Source organism: Poeciliopsis prolifica, unplaced genomic scaffold (assembly GCF_027474105.1).
Source record: "Poeciliopsis prolifica strain line A6 unplaced genomic scaffold, Auburn_PproV2 SCAFFOLD002, whole genome shotgun sequence".
Lineage (NCBI taxonomy): Eukaryota > Metazoa > Chordata > Actinopteri > Cyprinodontiformes > Poeciliidae > Poeciliopsis > Poeciliopsis prolifica.
Genome location: NW_026562377.1, coordinates 15,603,963 through 15,626,236, shown reverse-complemented (window position 1 = coordinate 15,626,236; position 22,274 = coordinate 15,603,963). Strand labels below are relative to the sequence as shown.

At 38.0% G+C, this 22,274-nt stretch overlaps 2 protein-coding genes across 4 annotated transcripts in view; both read right to left on the bottom strand.

Moving 5' to 3' along the window:
* Positions 1–22,274, bottom strand: part of agbl4 (AGBL carboxypeptidase 4) — a 292,812-nt gene that overhangs the window by 65,694 nt on the left and 204,844 nt on the right. The window lies entirely within an intron of this gene.
* On the bottom strand, positions 1,682–17,811 carry bend5 (BEN domain containing 5). The gene is made up of 6 exons (XM_055049077.1): positions 17,537–17,811; positions 16,474–16,604; positions 14,448–14,943; positions 11,730–11,878; positions 7,748–7,961; positions 1,682–7,640 (listed from the first exon to the last, which is right to left on the bottom strand). Exons 1-6 carry the CDS (start codon positions 17,718–17,720, stop codon positions 7,444–7,446), a joined length of 1,371 nt encoding a protein of 456 aa, XP_054905052.1. The 5' UTR covers positions 17,721–17,811; the 3' UTR covers positions 1,682–7,443.

The following is a 22,274-nucleotide window of genomic DNA, read 5'->3' as shown; positions in this document are numbered from 1 at the left end:
TAAACCTTGGCTGAAAGATTATTTTATGTCTTACTTAACCAGTTACCAATGTACATTTCATGACCCCAAGCAAACGCCACACGCTCTGATTGGGGGGCTGCTTCACTGAGCTGCTGAGGTGGGTAGACTGATGGCCACTATTGACTCCAGATCAGCGTCGACTAATGTTCCACAATCAGCGCTTCTGATATCATACTGAGCTTATTCATCATGTTAACGACAAAATTATACTAAATTACGTAAGCAAACAAATGAAAATATGCCTGTAGCAAAAAGCCGGCAGCACACACCACCGTGATCTGAAGGTTCCCACAGTTTTGCTCATCTCTTTACTGAATTGATCTCTTTCAACAGAGATTTAGTGGGGATTTTTTCGTTTTAGAAAAAAAAAAAACTTTTCAGCATTTTTGCTTCTTGCCTTCAGTCCTCAGATTTTCAGTGTAACACTGAGTTACCAAGAGACACTGAGGAGGTGGAGCTCTCCACCTTCGTCCAAAATGACCCTGCATTTAGCGTCATTCGTCTTGCTAACAATTCTAACCCTCTTCTCAGAACCAGCTGAAGCATCCCCATATCATAACACTCCCACATTTCACTGTCAGAATTGTGTATTCACTGATTTGCAAAGTCAGCTTTCCACCATACATATGGGATACAAGCTGACATTTAAAATTTGGACTCTTTGCACCAGAGAACCTTTTTCTATTGAATTGAATTGGTGTTCTCAGGGTGGCTTGTGGCAAATTTCAAATGAAACATCCGATGGCTTCATTTCAATATTTTTTTTCCCACTTTTCACTTGTCTATAAATACTGGAACTGTGCAGAAAGCAACTAGTTATTCTGCCTTCCTGAGCTGCGGGTTTCTGCAGTTCCTTTGGACTTATCCTGGTCGTCTCGGCTGCTTCTCTGATTAATACTCTCCTTATCTGTCAATTTAGCGAAACTGCTTTGTCTCGGCAGTTTAGCGAAGACAAACTAAAACTGTATGGATAAATGGGTAGATAATTCTCTATCCATTTCTAGATGGATAGAGAATTACTCTGTTAGACATATGTAGGTTGGGATGTAAGCTACACGACGTCTCTGACCTGTCTGCTGCAGTTCTTAAGTCTTTTCTAAGAAGAACAGTTTTATTCATAAAATTATTACTAAAAGCAAGGCTTTATTTATCAATTAAATTGCTTCTTAAAGCAGTTAACACTGTTTTTTTCTTTTTTTCAAGGGCACTAAAGTAAAACTGGTGAAACACAAATGCATGACAATTTTTCGTCTGTGAAACCACATATTTTTCCTTCCACTTGACATTTATCTACAATTTTGTCTTGTATTGCACAACATCCCAATAACATCCTTTGGTTTATGGTTGTAATGTAAAAGATAAAAGATACAATTGGAAGGTATTTAATTTCTGGCTCCTTCTACACAAAGTGAAAAACGATGCATGTGAGGTTACAAAACCTCAGAAGACAATGTTTTATGTGTTGGCCTTGTGATTAATTGTTACCTCTATTGTGTTTGCAGTCGAACAAAGCAGGAATGAAAAGGAATAAAATTAACTTTAGAAACAAGCTAACATTTTGAGCTAAATAATTGTACCATTAAAAGAACAACAGCATCGCAAGCTCAAACTCTGCGGCAGGAAATGACACACAAAAAGCAAGACCAGAGGTTTGTGCTGATAGAATAAAAGTCTTGATTTATTTCTGTTTATCTATACATTTAAACGGGTGTTCCTGAATGCAGCAAGAGAAAAAACACAGAACAGGATGCTAAGCGTCAAAGAGTTGCTCGCATAGCAGAGGTGTGGCCGGTTTAGCGAAGACATGTACACTCTATCGTTTATATTTATAAGATTTTCTGTAAATGTGGCTTGCCATTGGAAGGCTACAATAGGGTAGAGGAAGTGTTCACTGTAAGAGTTTTGAGATTTTATTTTCACATTATTATACCAACAATAAATACTCCATAAAGTAGAAACCCTGTCTTTCCCCAACTATAACTGCAATGCATTAAAATCTACAGATAGGTATACCAAGCAGCCCTGTATAGCTCAGTTTAATTCAAATTAAAGAGCTTAAACGTAATAATAGTTCAGTACAGATTTGTCATATCGCCATTGTCCTATTTGACTCAATCTCAAGGCTGTGCAGACACATTCGGTTCTCTCCTGCTCTTTACCTCAGGGGGTTGGGCCCTCCATCCCAACAGTGATGTGGAGCCAGGTTAGTTATTCTACACCTGCATAGGAACTACAAACACAACTCTCTGGGCTCAACTCTCCCCATAGGTTGGAGGAAAGCTCGCTGCTAACCGTTACAAAACAGTCCAAAGAATGGCTTAAAAGTGCTTCCTTGAAAACCAGCCGCTGTGTCTAAGAACACACATTGCTCACAGTAGAGAGGCGTCAGTATGACAAAGTTGAAGAAGACAGAAACGAAACGTGTACTAACGTGTCTCAAACACTTTGGCGCAGAAAACAAACACTGAAGCGCAGCGGGTCAGGGGAGAGGATATAAGAGGATGTAAAGCACTTTCTGCGAAGAGAAAATCCAGAGATATAAAACTGAAGGAAAGCATTAACAAAGATACACAGAGAAATACAGAGAAAGTGAAGGAAAATAAACCGTTATGACTGACAACGTAAACAAAAAAAGTGTGATAAAGCCCCATTTATGTTTCTCTTTACACATTCCTAATTTCTGGTTATATGGGTGTGGTAAAAACCTTGAATACAAATGGACCCTGATATACAACGCAAGGTTGTCCCAAATGGAATATGGTTTTGCCGAGGGCCTTTGCTACTGTAATGCACACTGCTCCCTTAACCATGTACCATCTATGAAGATAACCTGATCTAACCAGTAAAAATGCATATTTCTGAAAAAACACTGCAACAAAAAGAAATTGACAGAAGCAGATGCACCCACTTAAAATCAACAACTTCTGAGGTACTTCTGAAACTGAGAATATTACTACTATCTACAATATTTGGATGGATAGCATATATTTTTGATACAGTAATAGCAGGGTTACCAGCCTTGCGAAAACGTTTTGGCTTTAGGATTTTGATTAGTTGAGGGGATAGCGGCGGTTTACACACCTGAATAACACAGAGCCGTAAAACGATTAAAAACATAGAAAAACAGCACCATTTGAGGTCCGGTAGATCAGTTCTTGTTTTTCTCAAACTGTTTGCTGGTAGCACCGTCAACCAGTAAAAATCTCAGATTGCAGTACAGAGACAGAACACAACCATCGATCAACTGCACAACATAGCAAAGAGCGAAGATATATATCCATATATATATATTCAGAGACAACCCCCTCTCACAGAAACCCCCTTTACAGCAGCATCTTTAAGCAGATAAGAAAACAGATTTTGCTTAAGAATGATATTTGTGTATTGAGGCGTTTTATATGCTGTACATGTTGAGAGCAACCAGCTATACCTTTTCCTATAGATTTCTTTTTTTTTTTTTTATAATATACACACATATAGTTTACATTTACTGACAAACACCAGAGTAACAATGAGGTAGGACGGTGAAATTGGATGAAGTAGAACCGGTTTGTGGATCGTATACAAAGTTACTGATACTTTTAAGAAAAATATATGCTTAACAATGTATATCTTTGTATTTTTTTTTTGTTTGTTTTATATTGTATCTGAGGCTCAAACAGTAATATGTCTGGTTAACAGTATGGCTCTGCAAATTGCAAGATGTCCATCTTGCTCAACAGAGTGAAGCTTAAAAACTCGGATCACTCTTTCCTCAATTGAACTATGAAAAAAGTAAAACAAAGCTCCATCGTTTTGAGAAGCTTCTGACAGGTATTCACAGCGTAAGCCATAAAGCAGGTGAGTAAGGAACAAGAAGTGGCACAAGAAGAGGATCACATCCAGCAGGTTTCCTTCCTACAACTACTGCTATGGCGGTGTGTTGTGTTACAGAGTCAGACTAGCCTAAAATATCCATGACTCTCTTTTCCAGGTTATGTAATATGCACGGTACGTTACAAGTCAGCTGCCAACACTTCTGGTACTCTATTGTCAGATTGGCCGTGTCATCGCAGATTAGGCTAAATCTGCGATGGTACAGCTTTCATCCACTGAAGATGGTTTTAGTTAAGGGATTATAGGTTTTAATCTCTCTCCAGGAAACCAGCCTTTCAAAACTATGATGTAATAGCTCTGTAAATGCTCTCTTTAAGCATCATTACAACCACGCCCTCTTTTGGCATCAAACAACAAAGAAACACAAACACAGTACACAACAACGCATCTGAATTTCAGTAAGGTGGCTTTGCACAGCAGAAAGCTTTTTTTTTCCTTTTAAATTGCAAGTATTTTCAATACACACTCCAACATGTGAACCTTATCTTACTTTATACATTGAATAACAAAACATAAAAGGGGGACTCTGGTTTACAAAAAGAAACAAACAAAAAAAAAAAACTCAGACAATTGTCACCATTGCGTGACTTTGTTATTCAATAAGCCCCAATACCTTTGCATGGGCCATTTTTTTGTGCAAACCCAGCTGATTCCTCAGTCTGCATCCAACTTTTATCAGCTTCATCATTCAGTCCTCACAGTTACAACTCAATTGTAAAAAATACTCCATTGGAACTCTATATAAGTCATATTTGTACATGTGAAAAGCATGTAGATGTGTTAAGCTAAAGCACAATTTCCAGTCATCTTAAACATTTCAAAGGTAAAGTCTTTAAACTGGACATTGCTGTTTTAAACTAACTTATTTGTTTCTTGCCAGTCTGCCAAGGTTGCAGCTTAATATCCAGGAGGAAATAACGAAATAGCTGATTCCAGTTTCAACATCAATTTGTTACAAAACTGCAGATCTAATAAATCTCACAGCTAAATGCTGAACTTACCAAGCTTATTATGGGGCGTCAGCTTGCCAGAGTCAGTCCAACAACTCAATTTTTGTTTTAATGATAAGAAATAGAAACCAAAATGTCATAAGGTGCTTCATGAGAATAAAATGACAGTCAGGCCCAAACGTAAAACTATCATGACAAACAATTGTTTAAAATTGAAGAAATTGCAGTAAAATTTAAAGTGCATTCAATGTAAAACATATGAGCTGATGATTACTGCATCTTGATATTTAAGAGCCCGACAGTTTAAGACTAGAGATTTTCACTGATTTAAAGTGAGGTTTATCAAATATCACAATGGTTCTCTACTCTACATGCTATGACCTGGTAAAAAAAAAAAAAAAACGTTCTCTCTCTTGTTCCTATGGGATAACTTTGGCTATGAATGAGGTGGATTTGTTTTCTGTTGGTATATTCAACTGATCAACATTTGGATACAACAACTAGCTTAAAGCCAATGATTCATATAAAAAAAAAAAAAAAACAAAGTAAAAGAAAACAGGAAACAGGTGGATAACAGACACAATATGAAAAAAAGAAACTGCATTAAATATGATCAGAACCTTTAAACTGTAAAACAACTAACCAAATCATGTCACCAACTTTGGTGTCAAACATATGCATCTGTTTCTACGCTATTTGGAACATAAAGTAGCTTAACGAAAGGCTGATATGAAGCTGTGATATGACACAAACCAAGACAAACAAACAAACAAAAAAAAATTGAAGAGAAATAAACTGAGAGACATCCAGGAATTACGAGTGTGGAGAGGAGAAAGGTTTGATGGGCAGCTCTGCAGCAGATTCACAGTTAGCCACAGCTAGGTCACAGTTGAGATTTCAATCTGCAGCATTTAGTTCCAGCCTGCAGACAGCCACACAAACCGTTTCAGATCAAAACAATATAACAGGAGAGAAAAATCCTATATATATAAACATACACGATAAAAGAACATTTTAAAACTTTTGATGGCATAGCTCAGAGGAAATTGTCACTGGAGCAACCTTTCTATTTTCCCCAGTGGTGTGACTAAAAAGAAGAGAGGGTTAGGATGGGATTCAGCAGGGCCAGACAACCTCAAAAAAAAAAGAAAGAAAAGAAAAATAGTGCCACAGACAGCTTTACCCACAGCTTTCACAACAAGATGACCTGGACTGCGCAGAGCTGTGCTCTGATTTTCACCTGGCCGCTAGTCCGGTTCACCTCAATCGAACGGTGCAAACCACACATAATAATAGTACCTGGCCAACTCTTACATTCTCACAGCAAAGTGCAGGTGAAGCTTCATCACTTCAGCTTACAAAACATTCACAATCACAGCTTACTTTTAAAATAAAAAAAAAATAAAAAAACCCAGAGACATATATGTCCCTGGAGATTGCCGAATCCATTTAAGGCCTTTCAAGGCATCAACATGCCTGTACCGCAACAACTCTAGACTCAAGTTTATTCAAATGACTAAGACTGATGCAGAAATGTTAAGAGATGCAGCAATAGGTGAAGAATCAGAATTGACCACCTTTAATTTAATCCCACAGTCAGACACTAAAAAAAATCTGATTTTTTACTTGTTCATTAAGTCCAAACTAAGAACTCTTACTCCTATTTCTGTCTATAAACATCAGCTTCTTTGACTTAGTTTGAATTTATTTAAAATCATACAAAGTGTAAGGGAATATGCCTCTAAGCTTAAATGGGAAAAACCTTTCATTTTTATTTGGATTCAAAACAATTATCTCTGTCAAAGAACCTGCAGCTTGATGTTTTCTCCACTATGTTTTGGAAAACAAGTAAACAGATTGGTGTATCTCTTAAATATATTTCAATCCTTTCATGTCCTCGTGTTAATTGTACGCGTTAACATGAAAGGTAAAAAAATAAAAAAATCAAACATAGCTTTCCTGACTCACAAGTTGGAGTCATTCTTTCCAACAACCCTCTCAAAGCCCTCTTCTCGTGAGCAGATGTGTTAAAGGAGTTAAGAGACAGCACACATTCAAAGGTAATCTCTTGGAGCAAACCGTCATATGGCTGTTACTAATTAAGACTTGTGCATTCGAGACCCTGACGTCCCATTCTTTGCATTTAGTACCGACACTCCAATCCCCAACAGTATAAGACCCGGCGTTAGCTAGCAACGTCAATTGTACAGCATCAGAAGACTCTACGTACAGGAATAATCTCTTACTTTTTAAAAGTTCCAGGACTCAAAATAATGTTCTGACACAGAACAATAAATTAACTATCACATCTAATCTCGCTCTTTCGACTCATGTGCACACACCTCCATACCAATGCATTGGTAAAGCTTATAAAAAAAAAACACTCACGCCAGCTCACATCAAGCTATTCCATGTGCTGGTGGGCAAAGCTGCCTGGCAGCCAAAAAAAGAAATGATAAACGTGACGCTCGACCTATAGGGAGGTGGGATAGGACCTGTGTGAAAGAAATATGACAGCTTCTGGAACAGTGACAGCAGTCCCTTAAACATCCTGCGGGCCACACGGGGCAGAAGGCGCTGATGTGACAGTTGATCACTATATGCCATCGTAGGTGAAGTTCTCCATCTTGACTGTCTGTCTGATTAGCAGCTTGGACTCCCGTCGCTCCTCGTTCTTGATGGACTTGTTGATGTCCATTATCTTTTCACAGATATATTTGTTCACTTTGGACAATCTCTGCGTGATCTCAGCGCTGTCGGCCGTTTCTTGAGACACTCTGTCGTAGAGACACTCTGGGGAAGGAGCAAATGCTCATCTTATTTTTAATGTCTGCTAAATACATACTTGTCTATTTACTTGAAAAAATAAAAAATAAAGTTATGACTTTCACTGAGCTTACCTCTGACTATTTTCAGCTTGCTGGGTGACAGTGGAGGTTTGGGCAGGGCGTCTTTCTTCTTTTTAGTGGCCACACCCGTGACACTTCGGTTTTTAAGGGTTTCAGTGCCCCAAATCATCACAGCGAGGTTCTTTGTGAACTTTGAATCTCCCTGGGTCCTCTGAAGCTGGTGCCATTTCTCTTCCTCCACCCAGATCCCACCCCCAAGATGTACCTGCAGACAACACACGTAAAAAGCAGATTAAAGTAAACACTGAATAAATATTGTCATTGGCAATAGCAATTACAGTCAGCTTAGGTTTGTTTTTGGGTGAAAGGGAGAATTAAAAAAACAAACAATTGCACAATTATGATGCCCTTTTTAAAGTTTCAAGTAAAGTATTCATACACTTTCACTGGAAAGAAAAGGATCCAAATGTTACAGATAAAAATCTAAAAAGTGTGACGTGCATTAGTTTTCAGCCCCCATTACACCAATAACCCTAAATAAATTTGCTACAGGCAAATGACTTCAAAAGGAACTGGGATAAACAGCATCATGACGACCAAGGAACACAGACGAGCCAGGTATAAATTTATGGAGGAATTTTAAACAGAGCTAAGTTGTAAAATCATATCAAATCTTTGAGTCTCATAAAACATGGTGGAGGCAGCATCTTGCTATGGGGGTATTTTTCTCATGGATGCTGGTCAGAGTTGACAGAAAAATGGATGGTATTAAAAACAGAGCAATTCTGGAAGAAATCGTGTTGGAGGCTGGAAGAGAATGGAGACTGGGGAAAACTACCACAAACATTGTACCAAATCTACAAGAAGACGGTGTCAAGAATATGTCAAACGCCAAACCTACACCAGTTTACAAATCTATTGAAAAGACTCATATCTGTAGCTGCATAAAATCTGATTCGTCTGAGCTTGAAATTTTCTGTAAAGATTTGCACCAGCTTTTCTTCAACATAAAAACTTAGTTATACAAAGTATTGATCCGAAGAGTCTGAATCATTTTTGTTTGCAAAATGTTTTGTAAACCTTGTATCAGTTTATTTTTACTTCATAACAACCTACTATTTTGTTTTAATCTATCATAGAAATGTTAGTGCAGCGTTATGACATGAATAAATGTCCAAGAGTTTAAGTGGTTTGAATACTTGAAGCTGCTTTGTGCTAACAATCATTATGGCAACATGTTATTATGCCTATTTACAGCAGAAAGCTATGTGACCCCAAAATTATAGTTCCTATAAAATATGTCACTTCATTTTTTCCCCTCACTTCAGTCTAGTAATGATTTTTACCTTTCTTTAAAATAAAAATAAAATGCTGCAACAGCCTTTGACAGATCCCAGAAGTTTTTCTTTTTTAAATGCGGTTTCCAAGTGTTTCTTCATACTGAGAAACTTGAAGGCTGGATGTGTGACCAATTTAAAATCTATAAGGGTTTGGTATCAGCTCGGGTTACAGCATTAAACAAGATGGACCAGTGAAGCAGCGATGATAAGTGTGTTGTCCTGTTGTTGGCCCAACACTCGTTTGTAATTCTTCGAGTGGCACTAATCCCACTGAGAGAAATCAGCCCTGAAGAATCCTGGAGAGCAGAGTCTGAGCTGACGTTGAAACGCCGGCCTCAAATAAATCCACTGTGATGCAGTCGGGCCTCCAGAGTATCAGCAACTTGATTTATTTTATGATATGCCTCTTGTATCGAAGGCTAGTTATGGTTTTAAAGAGTGATAGTTTGGTTAAAACTCTGGGGGACTAGTAAACAATAAGTCCAACCTACAAATAAACACATTTAAAATGGTAAAACATGCACCTCATGTGTTATAAGTTGCCAAATTTAAAACCTAATTTTCTAAACACCGAAGCAACTTTTTAAAAATTATTTTATAACATATATTTTTTTGGTTTTATTTATTGCAGCCAGTCTCAAGAACATTTTCTTTTCATTACAAAGGTCACTTTAGACCTCAGCTCCAAAAAGGTCAGTCAGGCAGGCAGCCTATAGCAGCTTCTTACAGACTTTTGTTTTAAAGTGCTGAAGTTCCTGTGAGCTCTAGGTCTATTTACTAATTTTCCTTTTTGTTTTCACATTTCTCAGAACCACCGTTCCCACTTCCATTCTAGTCGTCTTAAACAATTCAATTCCTTTTTTAAATAGGAAAATAAACATTGTATTGTGCAGATTAAACCAAACAGTGAATCAAAACTATTACAATTGCACTATAAATAATTTGAGCCCCACATAGAAATTGAATTAAAAACAGTGAACAACATCAAGTAAATACTAAAAGTTTTAAGAGTTCTGCTACTTGGTCTGTGCAACAGCGCTAAAGTTGCTGTAGGTAAAGTATCCACTTAGACCAGACTGTTTTAAAGGGAGGCCAATTTCGCCTGCTATAAAGTAAACAAACTCAGGTCGCAGCTTTGATTACCTACGATATCACTTAGCCCGTCGCTCTCCACACCATGTGAGTGAACATTGAATAAATCACTGCGAAACAGTGAAAGCCGATTGCCAGGCCAGGGGGACTGACTTGGTCTTAAAGGTGAGCTAATGCAGCTGGGGGCAAATGTGTGTTTGTTTTCCTTCTCTATTCTCTTATCACTGTAAAGTCTTTAGGCCAGAGTCCAAAAAGCTTTTCCCTGTGAGGCTAATGTGCTTTAGGCTGAAAGCCAGCAGACCAGCTTTTTACTGGCCTTAAGTTAGACAAGCCTGTATTCATCCTCCCAGCCCTTTTGCTCTCGTTTATCGCTTTCTCACCATTTATCCCTCCTCCTTTCCATTCCTAACCTCCCTTTGCACTCTCACTAGGCCTAACCTGTCAGTCACTTTAAAGTCTTCTCGTGCAAATAATTAATATGGGTTCCCTGATGTAGGAGCGTTCTAATTTGCAAGTGTTCTTCACGCTTGAAGTGGCCACGGACCCAAGAGCTTGTAGCGCACCCCTCGTTCTTCCCCTCCCATCATCAGAGACAGGGCGGCTGGTTGAGTTACAGCAGCGGGGGAAGTAAAGTACCCTAACAGGCTAATAAACACTGATGATGCTGGCCGGGCTTGCAGGAACAATAATAATCTTCACAACCTTGTTTACCTGCTAGGACAGGGCAGCAAAGGGGAAAGGACTGATCAGCGACGACAGGATGTTGCACAGTTTGTGGTTGTTAACAGGGAATGCAGCATTTCCTACAGAAATCAGCCGACTTTCTACGGTCACGTACAAGCAAATGGGCAAGAATACCAAATCAAGAAGGGAAAGTTCTGAGGGGTAGATAGAGTCATGTTCAACTTTTGCATCAAACAAATCACGGTTTCACTGAAGTCAGACTTTTAGAGTGCCAAAATTATTCAAATGTAAACTAAAACAAACTAAATAAATCAACCTAAAAAGTAATTTATCCACAATTAATAAAATATATATTAATTAGATCTAAATCTAATTAAATTCTGAATAATCCTATTAATTCAGTATTTCTTAAGTAATCTTATTGATAATTTTCTGCAGAGTTCCACATAACTTTGGTGTATAACTAAATGCACACCAGCAGAGTAAGCCTCTTCACACCAAGTAGCTTCACTAGTCATATTAGCTTCAGGCTTTGATTGGTTAAATTCATGAATTACACGCTCATAAATTTGCACTATATCACAAATATGAAATATTCTATGGGTAAAATATTTCTTTATACATATTTGCTAAATAAATTAAATAAATGATTTATGCAAGTATATTCTTATTCAGATGGGTTTAATTATGTCACTAAAGAACATGTCACTGCTTCCACAACGACTTCCTAGTTCCAAATTATGAATATGGGAGACAGATGAGCAGGCAACTTAAAACTTGAAGTTTTACACAGAATATTCTAATTCCTTGTACAAGATTTGTTTAATTTATGATGAGATTAAAATATAAATCTTTACAGACGGCACAAAGGTAACGATTAAAGTGCTGAAATAAACTTTTGGCCCAGTCGGACTCACCTTCCCATCGTTGCAGGTGTACACCGTTCTGGGTGACGGCGAATAGCTTGAACTTGTGTTAGCTTCTTCCCTGCACGTCTCCTGGGCCTCAACTAAAGGTTCCACCACTTCAGCCTTGATTGTCTGAGTGCCATTGTCGTGCATAGGCTCTAGGAGACAGAGGTGACATTCAACACCACAGAGACAATCACTGGATCTTCATTTCCAGCCATCAGCCATTTCCTGATGGTTAGTAAATGTGAATATAAACATAGACAGAAAGAAGTTTTGGTACAGCTGGGAGAGCGCTTTTGTTTGTTTCCTGTTTTTGTTCTGGGCTACGCCGTGGCCTGACAGTAGCTGAGCCGTGCTGATAGCTGGCCACACTAAGCTCCAGTGCAGCTGATGAGTTTTAATATCAGTCAACGTTACAGTTTATTCCCGGACTGACAGACTACCAGGGCGCTCTAATCTGTAGCCGAACCATTAGATGGTCCAACCAGCTTCTGTTTGCGTCTAATCTAAACACCAGCTTAGCTTTGCACACTGCTTTATATGACACCACTAATATTTCTACTCCAAGTACATTTTAAAATCTTTTGGTGCAAGTCTTATCTTACTTAAATATTTCACTTAAAATGTAAAGTGAAATATTTCACTAAAGAAGGGCACTGTACTGTCTTTCTTTCTGTGTCTTCACAAGCTGTTTGTCACGGCTAGAGCAGACCTTTCAACAACGTGAAGTAGTTCCACAAAAAAATACTTACAGCTAAAACTGGTTTTTCAAACCTCGGCCAGAATTAGATGTAAAGTAATCTCAACTTGACCAACATGTTTTCTTTCTGACTGGAAATAATGTATGTTTGTTCAAATGTAATATAACAATATGCAGTAAATTACAGCAAGATTTAATTGATAAGTTTGACTAACAGTTCAGATCAAAAGTTTGGACACACCTTTTCATTCAATGAGTTTCCTTTGTTTTCATGACTATTGACATTGTAGATTCACACTGAAGGCATCAAACTGTGAATTAACACATGTATAAATATGTACTAAACAAAAAAGTGTAAAAACAACTGGAAATATGCCTTATATTGTAGTTTCTTCAAAGTAGCAACCTTTTGCTGTGATTACTGCTTTGCACAGTAATCAAAGTAGTAATCACAACCTGAAATGGTTTTCACTTCACAGGTGTGCTCTGTCAGGTGAGGTCAGGCTTTCTTGCCTTGTAAATAATCATGAAAATAAAGGAAACCCATTGAATGAGAAGGTTGTGTCCAAACTTTTGTTCTGTACTCTATATTTTTTGTAAAAAAAAAAAAAAAGAGAGAGAGAGAAAGTCAGAAAGTAATTATAACCACTGTACACTGTGAGTGTGTGTGAAAATGTTCAATGCAACTCTGAATAGTCTTTGTTGTTCTAAAGCTCAGTAATTACACGGCATTTTAAGAACAGCTGTTGTCTTCAAACAACATTTCTCTGCGGACCTGTAGCTGCTCACAACTCAAAGGACTGTGTATGTACAGTGGCCACAGTGTAAAAAAAATACCATGCAGCATCACCATCGCAGGCCTCCATCAGGATGTGGGCCAAAGCAGTGGCAACATCTGAAAACAGACACCTAGCAGATACTGGATGCTGCTGGACTCCATAGCAACAGACCAAAGAGGATCCTGGTTCTCGGAGGGAGCAACACAAAACTCTGCTGGGCCTTTTTTTTATAGTCAGGTGAAGCAAAAGTATCATTGTCTGTGCACAGTCAAACCCAAGAAACAAGCTTGGGGGTGGGAACACAAAACTTTGAGTGTGCTTTTCAGCAAATGGGAATTTAGCCAAAGTAAAACATCATAAAAATGAAGACGACAACATCATCATCATCATCATCATCAAGTCTGCAAAGAAGCTTTGTGTTGGGGACCAGTGGATGTTTGATCATAGCAGTGACCCAAAACACAAAGCTTAAGTGGTGAAGAAACTGTTAGCTGAGAAAAAAGTATTAATGATTCCAATAAGAAAAATGTGAGAGATGCTAAATAATAGACTTGGAGCTCATTGAAAAAGATTAATGGTCAAAGATAACAATGGAGACCTGCAAAAAGCTGGTCAGTAATTAGGGCATTTAGTTAATGTGATGGTTAATAAAGGCTTTTCCAGTGATTATTGCAAAGAGTATGAATTTTTTTTTACATGACATTTTTAGTTGGAAAATAACTTATTCTTTCCACAATGATACCATAGGTACATCATCTTATTTTTCAGAGGTGTCTGTCTTCTATCCAATTAGAAAATACCTTATTGCCAGACTAATAGTAAGCAAACATTTATCAAAATAGAATCCAAAATCCATTCATTTTTGGGTTATAGCCAACTTCTATTCTGACATGCAGAAAGCCTGAACATTTCTTTTCCGGTACTTTTTCTTTTGGTCCTCTATAAAAATGTTCTTTGTGCTATCGAGTAAATTTATTTTAAATTTCCCAAATCAAGCTGAAAACCTGTTGTTATAGTAGCAGACTGCCAGTACCTTCTTGCAGAACAAACCAAACTGCACATACATCCAATCTATCTTAAAAGTCAGAATTCGCTTCTCAACACAAACTAAGAATGCATTCGTCTGAGTTTGACAAAAAAGTTCTGATAATAGCTGCAATAACTTTTCTGATGAAAACATAAATCAACCGAGCACCACATGTTGTGGACGGCCGTGTGTCTGAGTGCATGCTCTTGTTTCCTCACCGCTGCCCAGTCTCATGAGGAGTACATCCTGCAGCCTCCTGTTGAAGTCCCTCAGTTCTTTGACTTCTGTCAGCAAGCTGCCGTATTCCTTCAGCTTCTTGGCCTGCTGCACCAGCTGCCTGCGGGTTCTCTCCAGCTCCTGCTGCAGTCTCCTCATCTCCTCCTCCTGCTGCCTGTAGCTGTGAACCAGCTCCTCGTACAGAACCCTCGGAACGACTGCCGCCACTACCTCCGACACACAATGCGTGTCCACCTCCAAATTTTGCCCCTGCTGGTGATGATGATGATGGTGATGATGATGATGTTGCCGATGCTCTGCCTCCATTTCTTCCTCTTCGTCATCTGCATCCTCTCCCTCCTCGGCCAGTCGGTCCTCATCCAAGTCCTCTTCACCTTCCATATAGGAGTTGGCAGCATTTCTTTCCAGGCGAGCCACGACTGCGGCGAGGCTTTTGGAGGAGTTAGAGAGGGGCTTTCCATGGTCTTGAGACAGGGCCTACATAAAATAATAAGTCAGAAAAGGCATGGGACAGATACAGAACTTTTCAACTGCGACCAAAAGCAAACTGAGCATGATAGATATGAAACTGTAATGACACAAGTGCAATCCTAACATTCAAAGAGAGGTCAGGTCCGATACAAGAACTGGGTCATGCTAGAGATGATTTTAGAAAATCCTGACTGATTTATTTGTTTGTTTTTGCCATAGGGAAATTAAATGTCATTGTAACGCAACATTTTTCCAAGAGTTATTGCAGATGGTGTGATGGCTGTGGGCAGGAAAGACCTCCTGTGGCAGTTTGTACTGCAGTGAATTTGAAGAAGCCTCTGACTAAAGACGCTCTGTTTCAGAGCTATAACGATTTCTCGAATGATTCAAGTAGTTCGATTATTGAAAGTCCTCGAGGCAAATGCATCTACCTCGAAACTTTGTTAAATTAGGTTTTATTATTTAGCACAGAGAGAGAGAGAGACGGTTTCTCGATTAACTATAAAAATGATTTATAGAGAGGGTGGTCATTGTTGTCCATACTTTTCTTGATTTTATGTAAAATCCTTTGTTGCATTATCATCTCCAGAGGTTCCAGAGACACACTCACAACAGAACCAGCTTTCTTTATCAGATTGTTGAGCCTTTCAGGTCCCTGGCTCTGATGCTGCTGCCTCAACAGATGACGGCAGGAGAGATGATGCTCTCAACAACAGACTTACAGAAGATATGCAGCATCTTGCTGCAAACCTTAAAGGATCTTCGCTTCCTCAAGAAGTGCAGTAGGTAACATGATATTTTTTTTATAAAGTGCCTCAAAATGACATTTATTGTGAATTTCCACGTTTCCAAAATACCAGAATGAAAACATTCCTTAAAAAAAAATCTTAGCCAATAAGAACTCAATATCCAATGTGGTCAGGCCTAGAAACATAAAGTACTTCTGTGAAATTAAGGTTTTAATGTAATTTACTACATAAGATGTGTAGAAAAACTCCACATCAGCCTAGACAGAGACATGGAAGAGCCTGCAATCTGTTTGTTTTGACTGCAGATCTCAGTAGGACCAGAGGAGAGGAGTCACCGAGTTCTGTGATGAGCCGCTCAGCGGATTTGCCGGTGAAAGGGCAGCTGTCCAGAGTGCTGAATTTGTGTTAATCCAGCATATGGTAAAAATAGCGTAGGGGATTTTGGATGTCAGCCAAGTTTATGGAAATGTAATATCAAACCATCAAAAGAAAAATGGAAGAAAGACAAGACAATTATACATGGCAATCTGAAATATGTAAACATCCTCCAAGATTTAAAAACTGATTAGGTGAAGTAGAGAGTGATAATGTACTATGACTAAATAATAGTTCTCATTTTTTATTATCTTAATGCTTTAAGACTTATAGGTTTATACTTGAAGTGCATAATAAGGACAAAACTATGTTCTTGTTTATAGTAAATGACCTGGTATAAACACATGAATTATTCATCCAAACAAACATTTGATGCAATACAAATAAGCCAGTTTATACAGGTTTAGCCTACCTTTTTATGCCTCAGGGATAATCTCTCTTCTCCGAAATTGTTCTCGATAGACTTTCCTGAATTCCTGATGGACATCTTGGGAATTTTCATCTTCTTTTGGATTATACTGTCTTCAAATTCTTCTACTGTATCTGCAAAGTCGTTTAGAAAAGTTGCACGTATTTGTAATGGAAGTTGACAGTAGTCTATCAAAAAGAATAACCTAAACGTTGCCCTTACTTTGACCTCACAAAACTAACTTCAGCAGTAAAGAGGGGCAGCTTTTCAGTGGACTGCGGTCTGAGCTTTGACATTGTTCTCTTCTCGCAGCCCATGCAGTTCACTTTCAGGATTAAGGACGCAGATAAACTGCTAATGCAAAAAAAGCACGACGTTGTGTAAATATTATTTTACTAGAGCAGGATAACGTTTCGCCTGCGATGCTCTCACATTACCATTATATTTCCAAACTGGCAGGACTTTTGTCACGCTGACTGATGGACAGACGTGTCACACGGAAATGACTGCAGCGCCGCAAACTCTGTAGCAACAAAGCCACAGCAGCTAACAGGCTAACCGCATCACAAAAGCTTTCGGGCTGACACAAATCCAATCGGGAGCTCTCAAAAAAATTAAAGAATGAGCTCACATTACGGTGATAATACCATGTCCGCTTTCGTTCAGCGTCTCATAGTTAGCATGCTAACGTGAGCTAGCAGGGTTAGCTTCCTGGTGTAAACAATTGCTTCGACTGGACGGCTTTGAATAATGCCCACTAATTATTGTTTACAGAAGAAGAACAGATTATCAACAGAACGAGGGGCAGCGCGAATTAAAACCTACAAAGCGCCTACAAGCTATGACAGTCTCCTGAAGTTAGCAAACATTACTAGCATGCCTTACTAGCTAGAGCGGAGGACGTTGTTGTTGCTGTCAGATTCCAGCTGACCACGTCCTGACGGATCCACCGAAAACACTCGCTTTGACAGCCCTGCCACCCGCACGCACCGGATCGCGAGTTGTTCCGTCGGCCAAAACGAGCACTAAACCCGATCTCGTCCGGGTGTCAGGAGGAGTAACTTACCTGCAAGGGCAAGGATCTGTGCTTCGCACGGCTGGCCTGCGCAGCCATTCTCCTCAGTTCTGTGAACCAGATACACCTTCTGATTATCAAAATCTGTTCTGTGCAGAGGTCTGAAATCTTCGATGGTTGAAACGGGCAACGCGTAGCACATATCGTCTTCAAAGAACCTAACAAAAGCATACATTATTTAGTTCTCTTTGGTCCTACACTTTGGATATGGTTGACAGTTTTTTCCTCACAAAGTATTAAAAAAATAGACTCATGGGGGGTTGGGGATGGTGTCGGCGCTCGGCTACTCATGCCTGGTCCACATCACCAGGGTAGATCAAGGCAAAAGTAATAGACGAAACTATAATCTTAGTCATAAACCTTTATGTGTTTATGACTAAGACTAATTCTAGGAGTCCTACACATATTTCTTTTAAAACGACACCATATGTTCTCACCATATTTTAACAAGAAGTAAAAAATGCCACGGTTTTGATATTTACACTTTTTATTTCCAAATACCAAACTGTAATTGTAATACAAGCCGTTTCCCTTTATTTTGTAAAACATGGACACAATTTTAATTAATGACATTTTTATATTATGTTTCACATTATTTGAAGATCACCACCGAACAACAACAAAAAAAAGTCCTCTCCAATTTATTATTTAATCACAAAACAAATAATGATGGGCAAAAAAGATCAAGTAAAACATACCCAATAAGTTTGGATGAGGAGAATCATTTCACTTTTTTATGTTTTTATTGCATGTTAGGTGAGACAAAAAAAAAAAAAAAAAAACCACACACCCACACTCGGTGGAGTGAAATAAAAAAAGCATATATTTTACTGACAGAATCTGTATTGTACTAAGAAACAACTTATTCTAATAGCTTTAATTTTTAAAAGCTATTCATTTTTCATTTAAAATTAATTTCTAAAAGAAAATTTGCTTTTTTGTTTTCATTTGTTCACGTAGTTTCTAATGAGAACATTTATTACCAAAAAATCTCCATGCTTTTACTTTAATCATCTTAAAACAGTTAAACAAAAAATGACCCAACAGCTAAAAAATAAAAGCTAATCGTTGAAATGTTTAAGTGCTTATTCACCAGAATACTATGGATTTGTAATATAACAGGCAATTTGTTAGCCATTGAAATGTCTACCCAACAATAAATGGAGAAAAGACAGGAATGAAACACTTCATGCAAAATACAGCATTAGAAAATACTCTTCTTTGACAGAAAATGTTTGTTTCTGTTTTTGTTTAATTGTCTTTTAACACCCAGATAATGATGAATGGCAGATGGGTATTCAGATTCCAAGTTGGCCTTTAATTTGGTGCTGTTTTACTTCTTCATTTTGCTTAGAATCACATAATTATAAATCTTTAAAAAAAAATAAAAAATCAGAACCAGACTTTGTTTTTGTTTTTTTTTTAAATCAAATGTAGATAGTAAAAACTCACAAAAGTTTTTATGTTTTGTTTCCCAACTAAAGTGGACCCAGTTTAAGAACCTCAGGTTTGTCCAATAAGCTGGAAGCAATAAAAGCAGTGAAATGACTCTTTTTATTTTTATATAACCTGTTTTTTCATGCAGGTTTTTAGCACAATAATCAATAAACCTATGTGGGCTAAACTTAGATTTGTATAGAAATGCACATTTGAATTTTTTTAGATGATACAATGAGCAATAAATTTTGTAAATACAAACATCACCCTATAATTTTTTTCTAGTTTTAGTTCTGGATGTAAACATGCTCAAATATATTTCCAAGCTTTTCCAAACAGCATAGAAACCCCATGATTTAGAACCAATTGTGGTGCAATGTACAAAACCAGCTGAAATGTTGATAAAATGTCCTCTCTAAACACATCAAATAATTTTAGTGATCGGAGAGGACATTTCAAACTCAGGAGCCATCAAAAATAATCTACATGGACACCAATTACCTCTCAGTTTGACTTCTAAGAGAACCATGTGATGGAACTTCAGTGAAAAAAGTTCCCAGGATGATAACCTGCCCAGTTAGATGTGATCGGTCCCTGTGTTCATTCATGTGGTTCCTGCTCCTCTTCTGTCCCTCGTATCACACGCAAAACACTTAAAGACAGCTGTCAGAAATGAACTCTTTGTTATTGTAAGACAGCCAGGTGGTTTCTACAACAGGATGGATTTCTCTCAGTTGTTACTCTAATAGAGGGCACCACAGTCGATAAATGACACTAACAATTTCGTTCTGCTTCGGCTGCTGTAATTGAAAAGCAACTGATGCAGAACAATATAGAGGTTTTTTTCTGCCTTTCTCTGATATGTGTTTTGTGGTTTCAGGCATTTATTTAGTTATGATTATTCCAGTTTCAAATGCCAACTTCCTCATGGTGTTTGTTCACTGTGCTGTGTAACAGGTCCAAGAGTCAGCTATGCAAGAGAGTTTCAAAAACAAAACTAAATGTTGATTTAATCACTCTAAATGTGTTATTTATTTATGCAATTTAAGTTGTTTTGAGCAGTGGTCATTTAGTTGAATAACTGAACACATTCAATTACAATCACAGAATCTGTATATATATTTATCTTTTGTATTTTTCATATTTATAGAGTTAACAAATTGAGAGGTCCTCCCTCATATGACTCCAGGTTTATTGAATCAATTTAACCCAACATCTAGAACCGTAAGAAAATATCCTGAAGAAACACGAAATTATGAACTTCTCTTTGAGAGGAATACATTTTTGCAGAAATTAGGGAGCCTTTTTGTGTTTATGAATACAACATAATAAAAAGCTTTTAATGTCATTTGACAGAAGCAAAACTTTCTGCAAGCACCACAAAATTACAAAGGCCACATTAAAATGGTAAATGGCTTGTACTTGTATAGCCCTTTATCTTTATCAAGTCCAGTCCAGAACCTTATTAAAAATCATTTACACTGCATTCAATCATTCACACACATATTTACATGCTGAATCAAGGGTAGAAAGGGTGAAATCTGAAATTCAACCCAATCTAAACAGACCAAGTCATGTGAGTTATGCAGCATATTCAATAATAAGATAGAAAGGTTTGTTCAGTTTTAATTTATCAATTATATATATATATATATATATATATATATAATATATATATATATATATATATATATATATATATATATATATATATATATGCTATAACACACAAGCTGTCATGGGGCAGCTTAATTTTTGAGCAATTAATACTTCCCGCATTTGGTTATTTAGAAGATTGTCATCAAATGGAATTTCCATTCCTTGCCAAAATGAAAGACACTTTAAATGCTCTTTTTGTGTTGTGTGTTTGTTTTTCTCCATTACGTAAATTAAATTCACAGCTGCTATTCATTTACTAAACCCCGAATGCTCAGTTTTCAATAATTAGTCATGCGCAAAAAAAAAAAAAATCCACTCTTATTTTGTTCTAAAATATTGACACGCTAATTAGCCGATGATAAAGCTATTCATTAAAACGTGAGCAGCAACTAAAGATAAAAATTGAGCAGCCTTATCTGCGTGAGGAAGTTGATCGGCTGAAAGCTCGAGTCAGGACAGAAGCCAGACATCATGTCCTGTCTATTAGCTCCACACTGCCAGGCTCATCTATCTTTATTGGTCATCCATTAGCCTGCATTAAAGGGAGACATGGGATAATAGCAGTAATGATGCTGATGATGAAATTAGACACACGTCATCATTGCAGCCTTGCGACTGGAATCATAAAGAGTTCCCGCAGACAGATGGACAGATGGAACTGCAGCTGAAGTTACCAACGCCTGTATGCGTCGCATGAGAGACAAAAAAACAGACAAATGAAGTGTAAGATAAAATCTCAGATCTGCATACAGTGCTTGAAAGTGAGCATGAAGTATACAATGTGAGAGAGCTGATGGAGAGAAAGCACCTGTTCCAGTCTGCAGAACGGACAGATGCTGGTACAGGTGGGTGCGTGAGGATTGTTGGCATGACAGGTACTCAGGCAGGCAGGATGCAAACAGACCCAGCAGTGAGACAAAACCCATCCTTTAACGATGAGGATGAAAAATCGTGCAGGGAGAACTTTCCCGACAGATCCTCTGAGTTTGCTGCAACATGAAGACGTGCTTGTCTGGTTTCAAGATGATGAGTTCACTTTCGGAATCCATCACTACTGTTTATGGTCCATTTTTCACTTTTATTCAAAGGCATCCCAGACTTTTCCTTATTACGCCTCCTAATTAGGTGTTCAAGATTTCCTAATCAGCCATGAAGAAAGCATTCACCAATTTAAAAAGTGATAGTCCATGAAATGAACACCACTGCCTCACACGAGCACACCAGGCACTGCAGCGGCAGGGCCCGAAAACAAACCTTTAACTCAAACAGAGGCACAGACTCAGTGAATAAATCCTTCAATATGTATTTAGAAGAGCATCAGCACTGGCCCCTCTGCCATGCTGTGCATACTCAGTGATTCACCCCGGAGACATTGATCTTGTTCATAAGGGACATAATGACCACCAGAGAAATACTGATCATATTTCAGCACCAATCAATTCAGTTCATTAGGGCCGCTTTACCTCCTGCTACAGACCTGTATTGATCCCACCACTGTCACCAGACTGTTATTCTCTCCTAACTAGATAGAAAACTTGCAAAACTGTTATTTATGCAGTCAACAATCGACCACTGGGAACAGACAAGCATTAAACCTGTATTAAAAAAAAAAAAAAAAAAAACACTTCTTTGT

Coding starts and splice junctions, on each gene's coding strand:
- bend5 (XM_055049077.1), bottom strand. CDS start 17,720: ATGTATGCTTTTGTTAGGTTCTTTGAAGACGATATGTGCTACGCGTTG. Junction 11,879..14,447: donor CCTCATGAGACTGGGCAGCG/GTGAGGAAACAA, acceptor TCTGTCTCCTAG/AGCCTATGCACGACAATGGC. Junction 7,641..7,747: donor CAAGCTGAAAATAGTCAGAG/GTAAGCTCAGTG, acceptor CTCCTTCCCCAG/AGTGTCTCTACGACAGAGTG.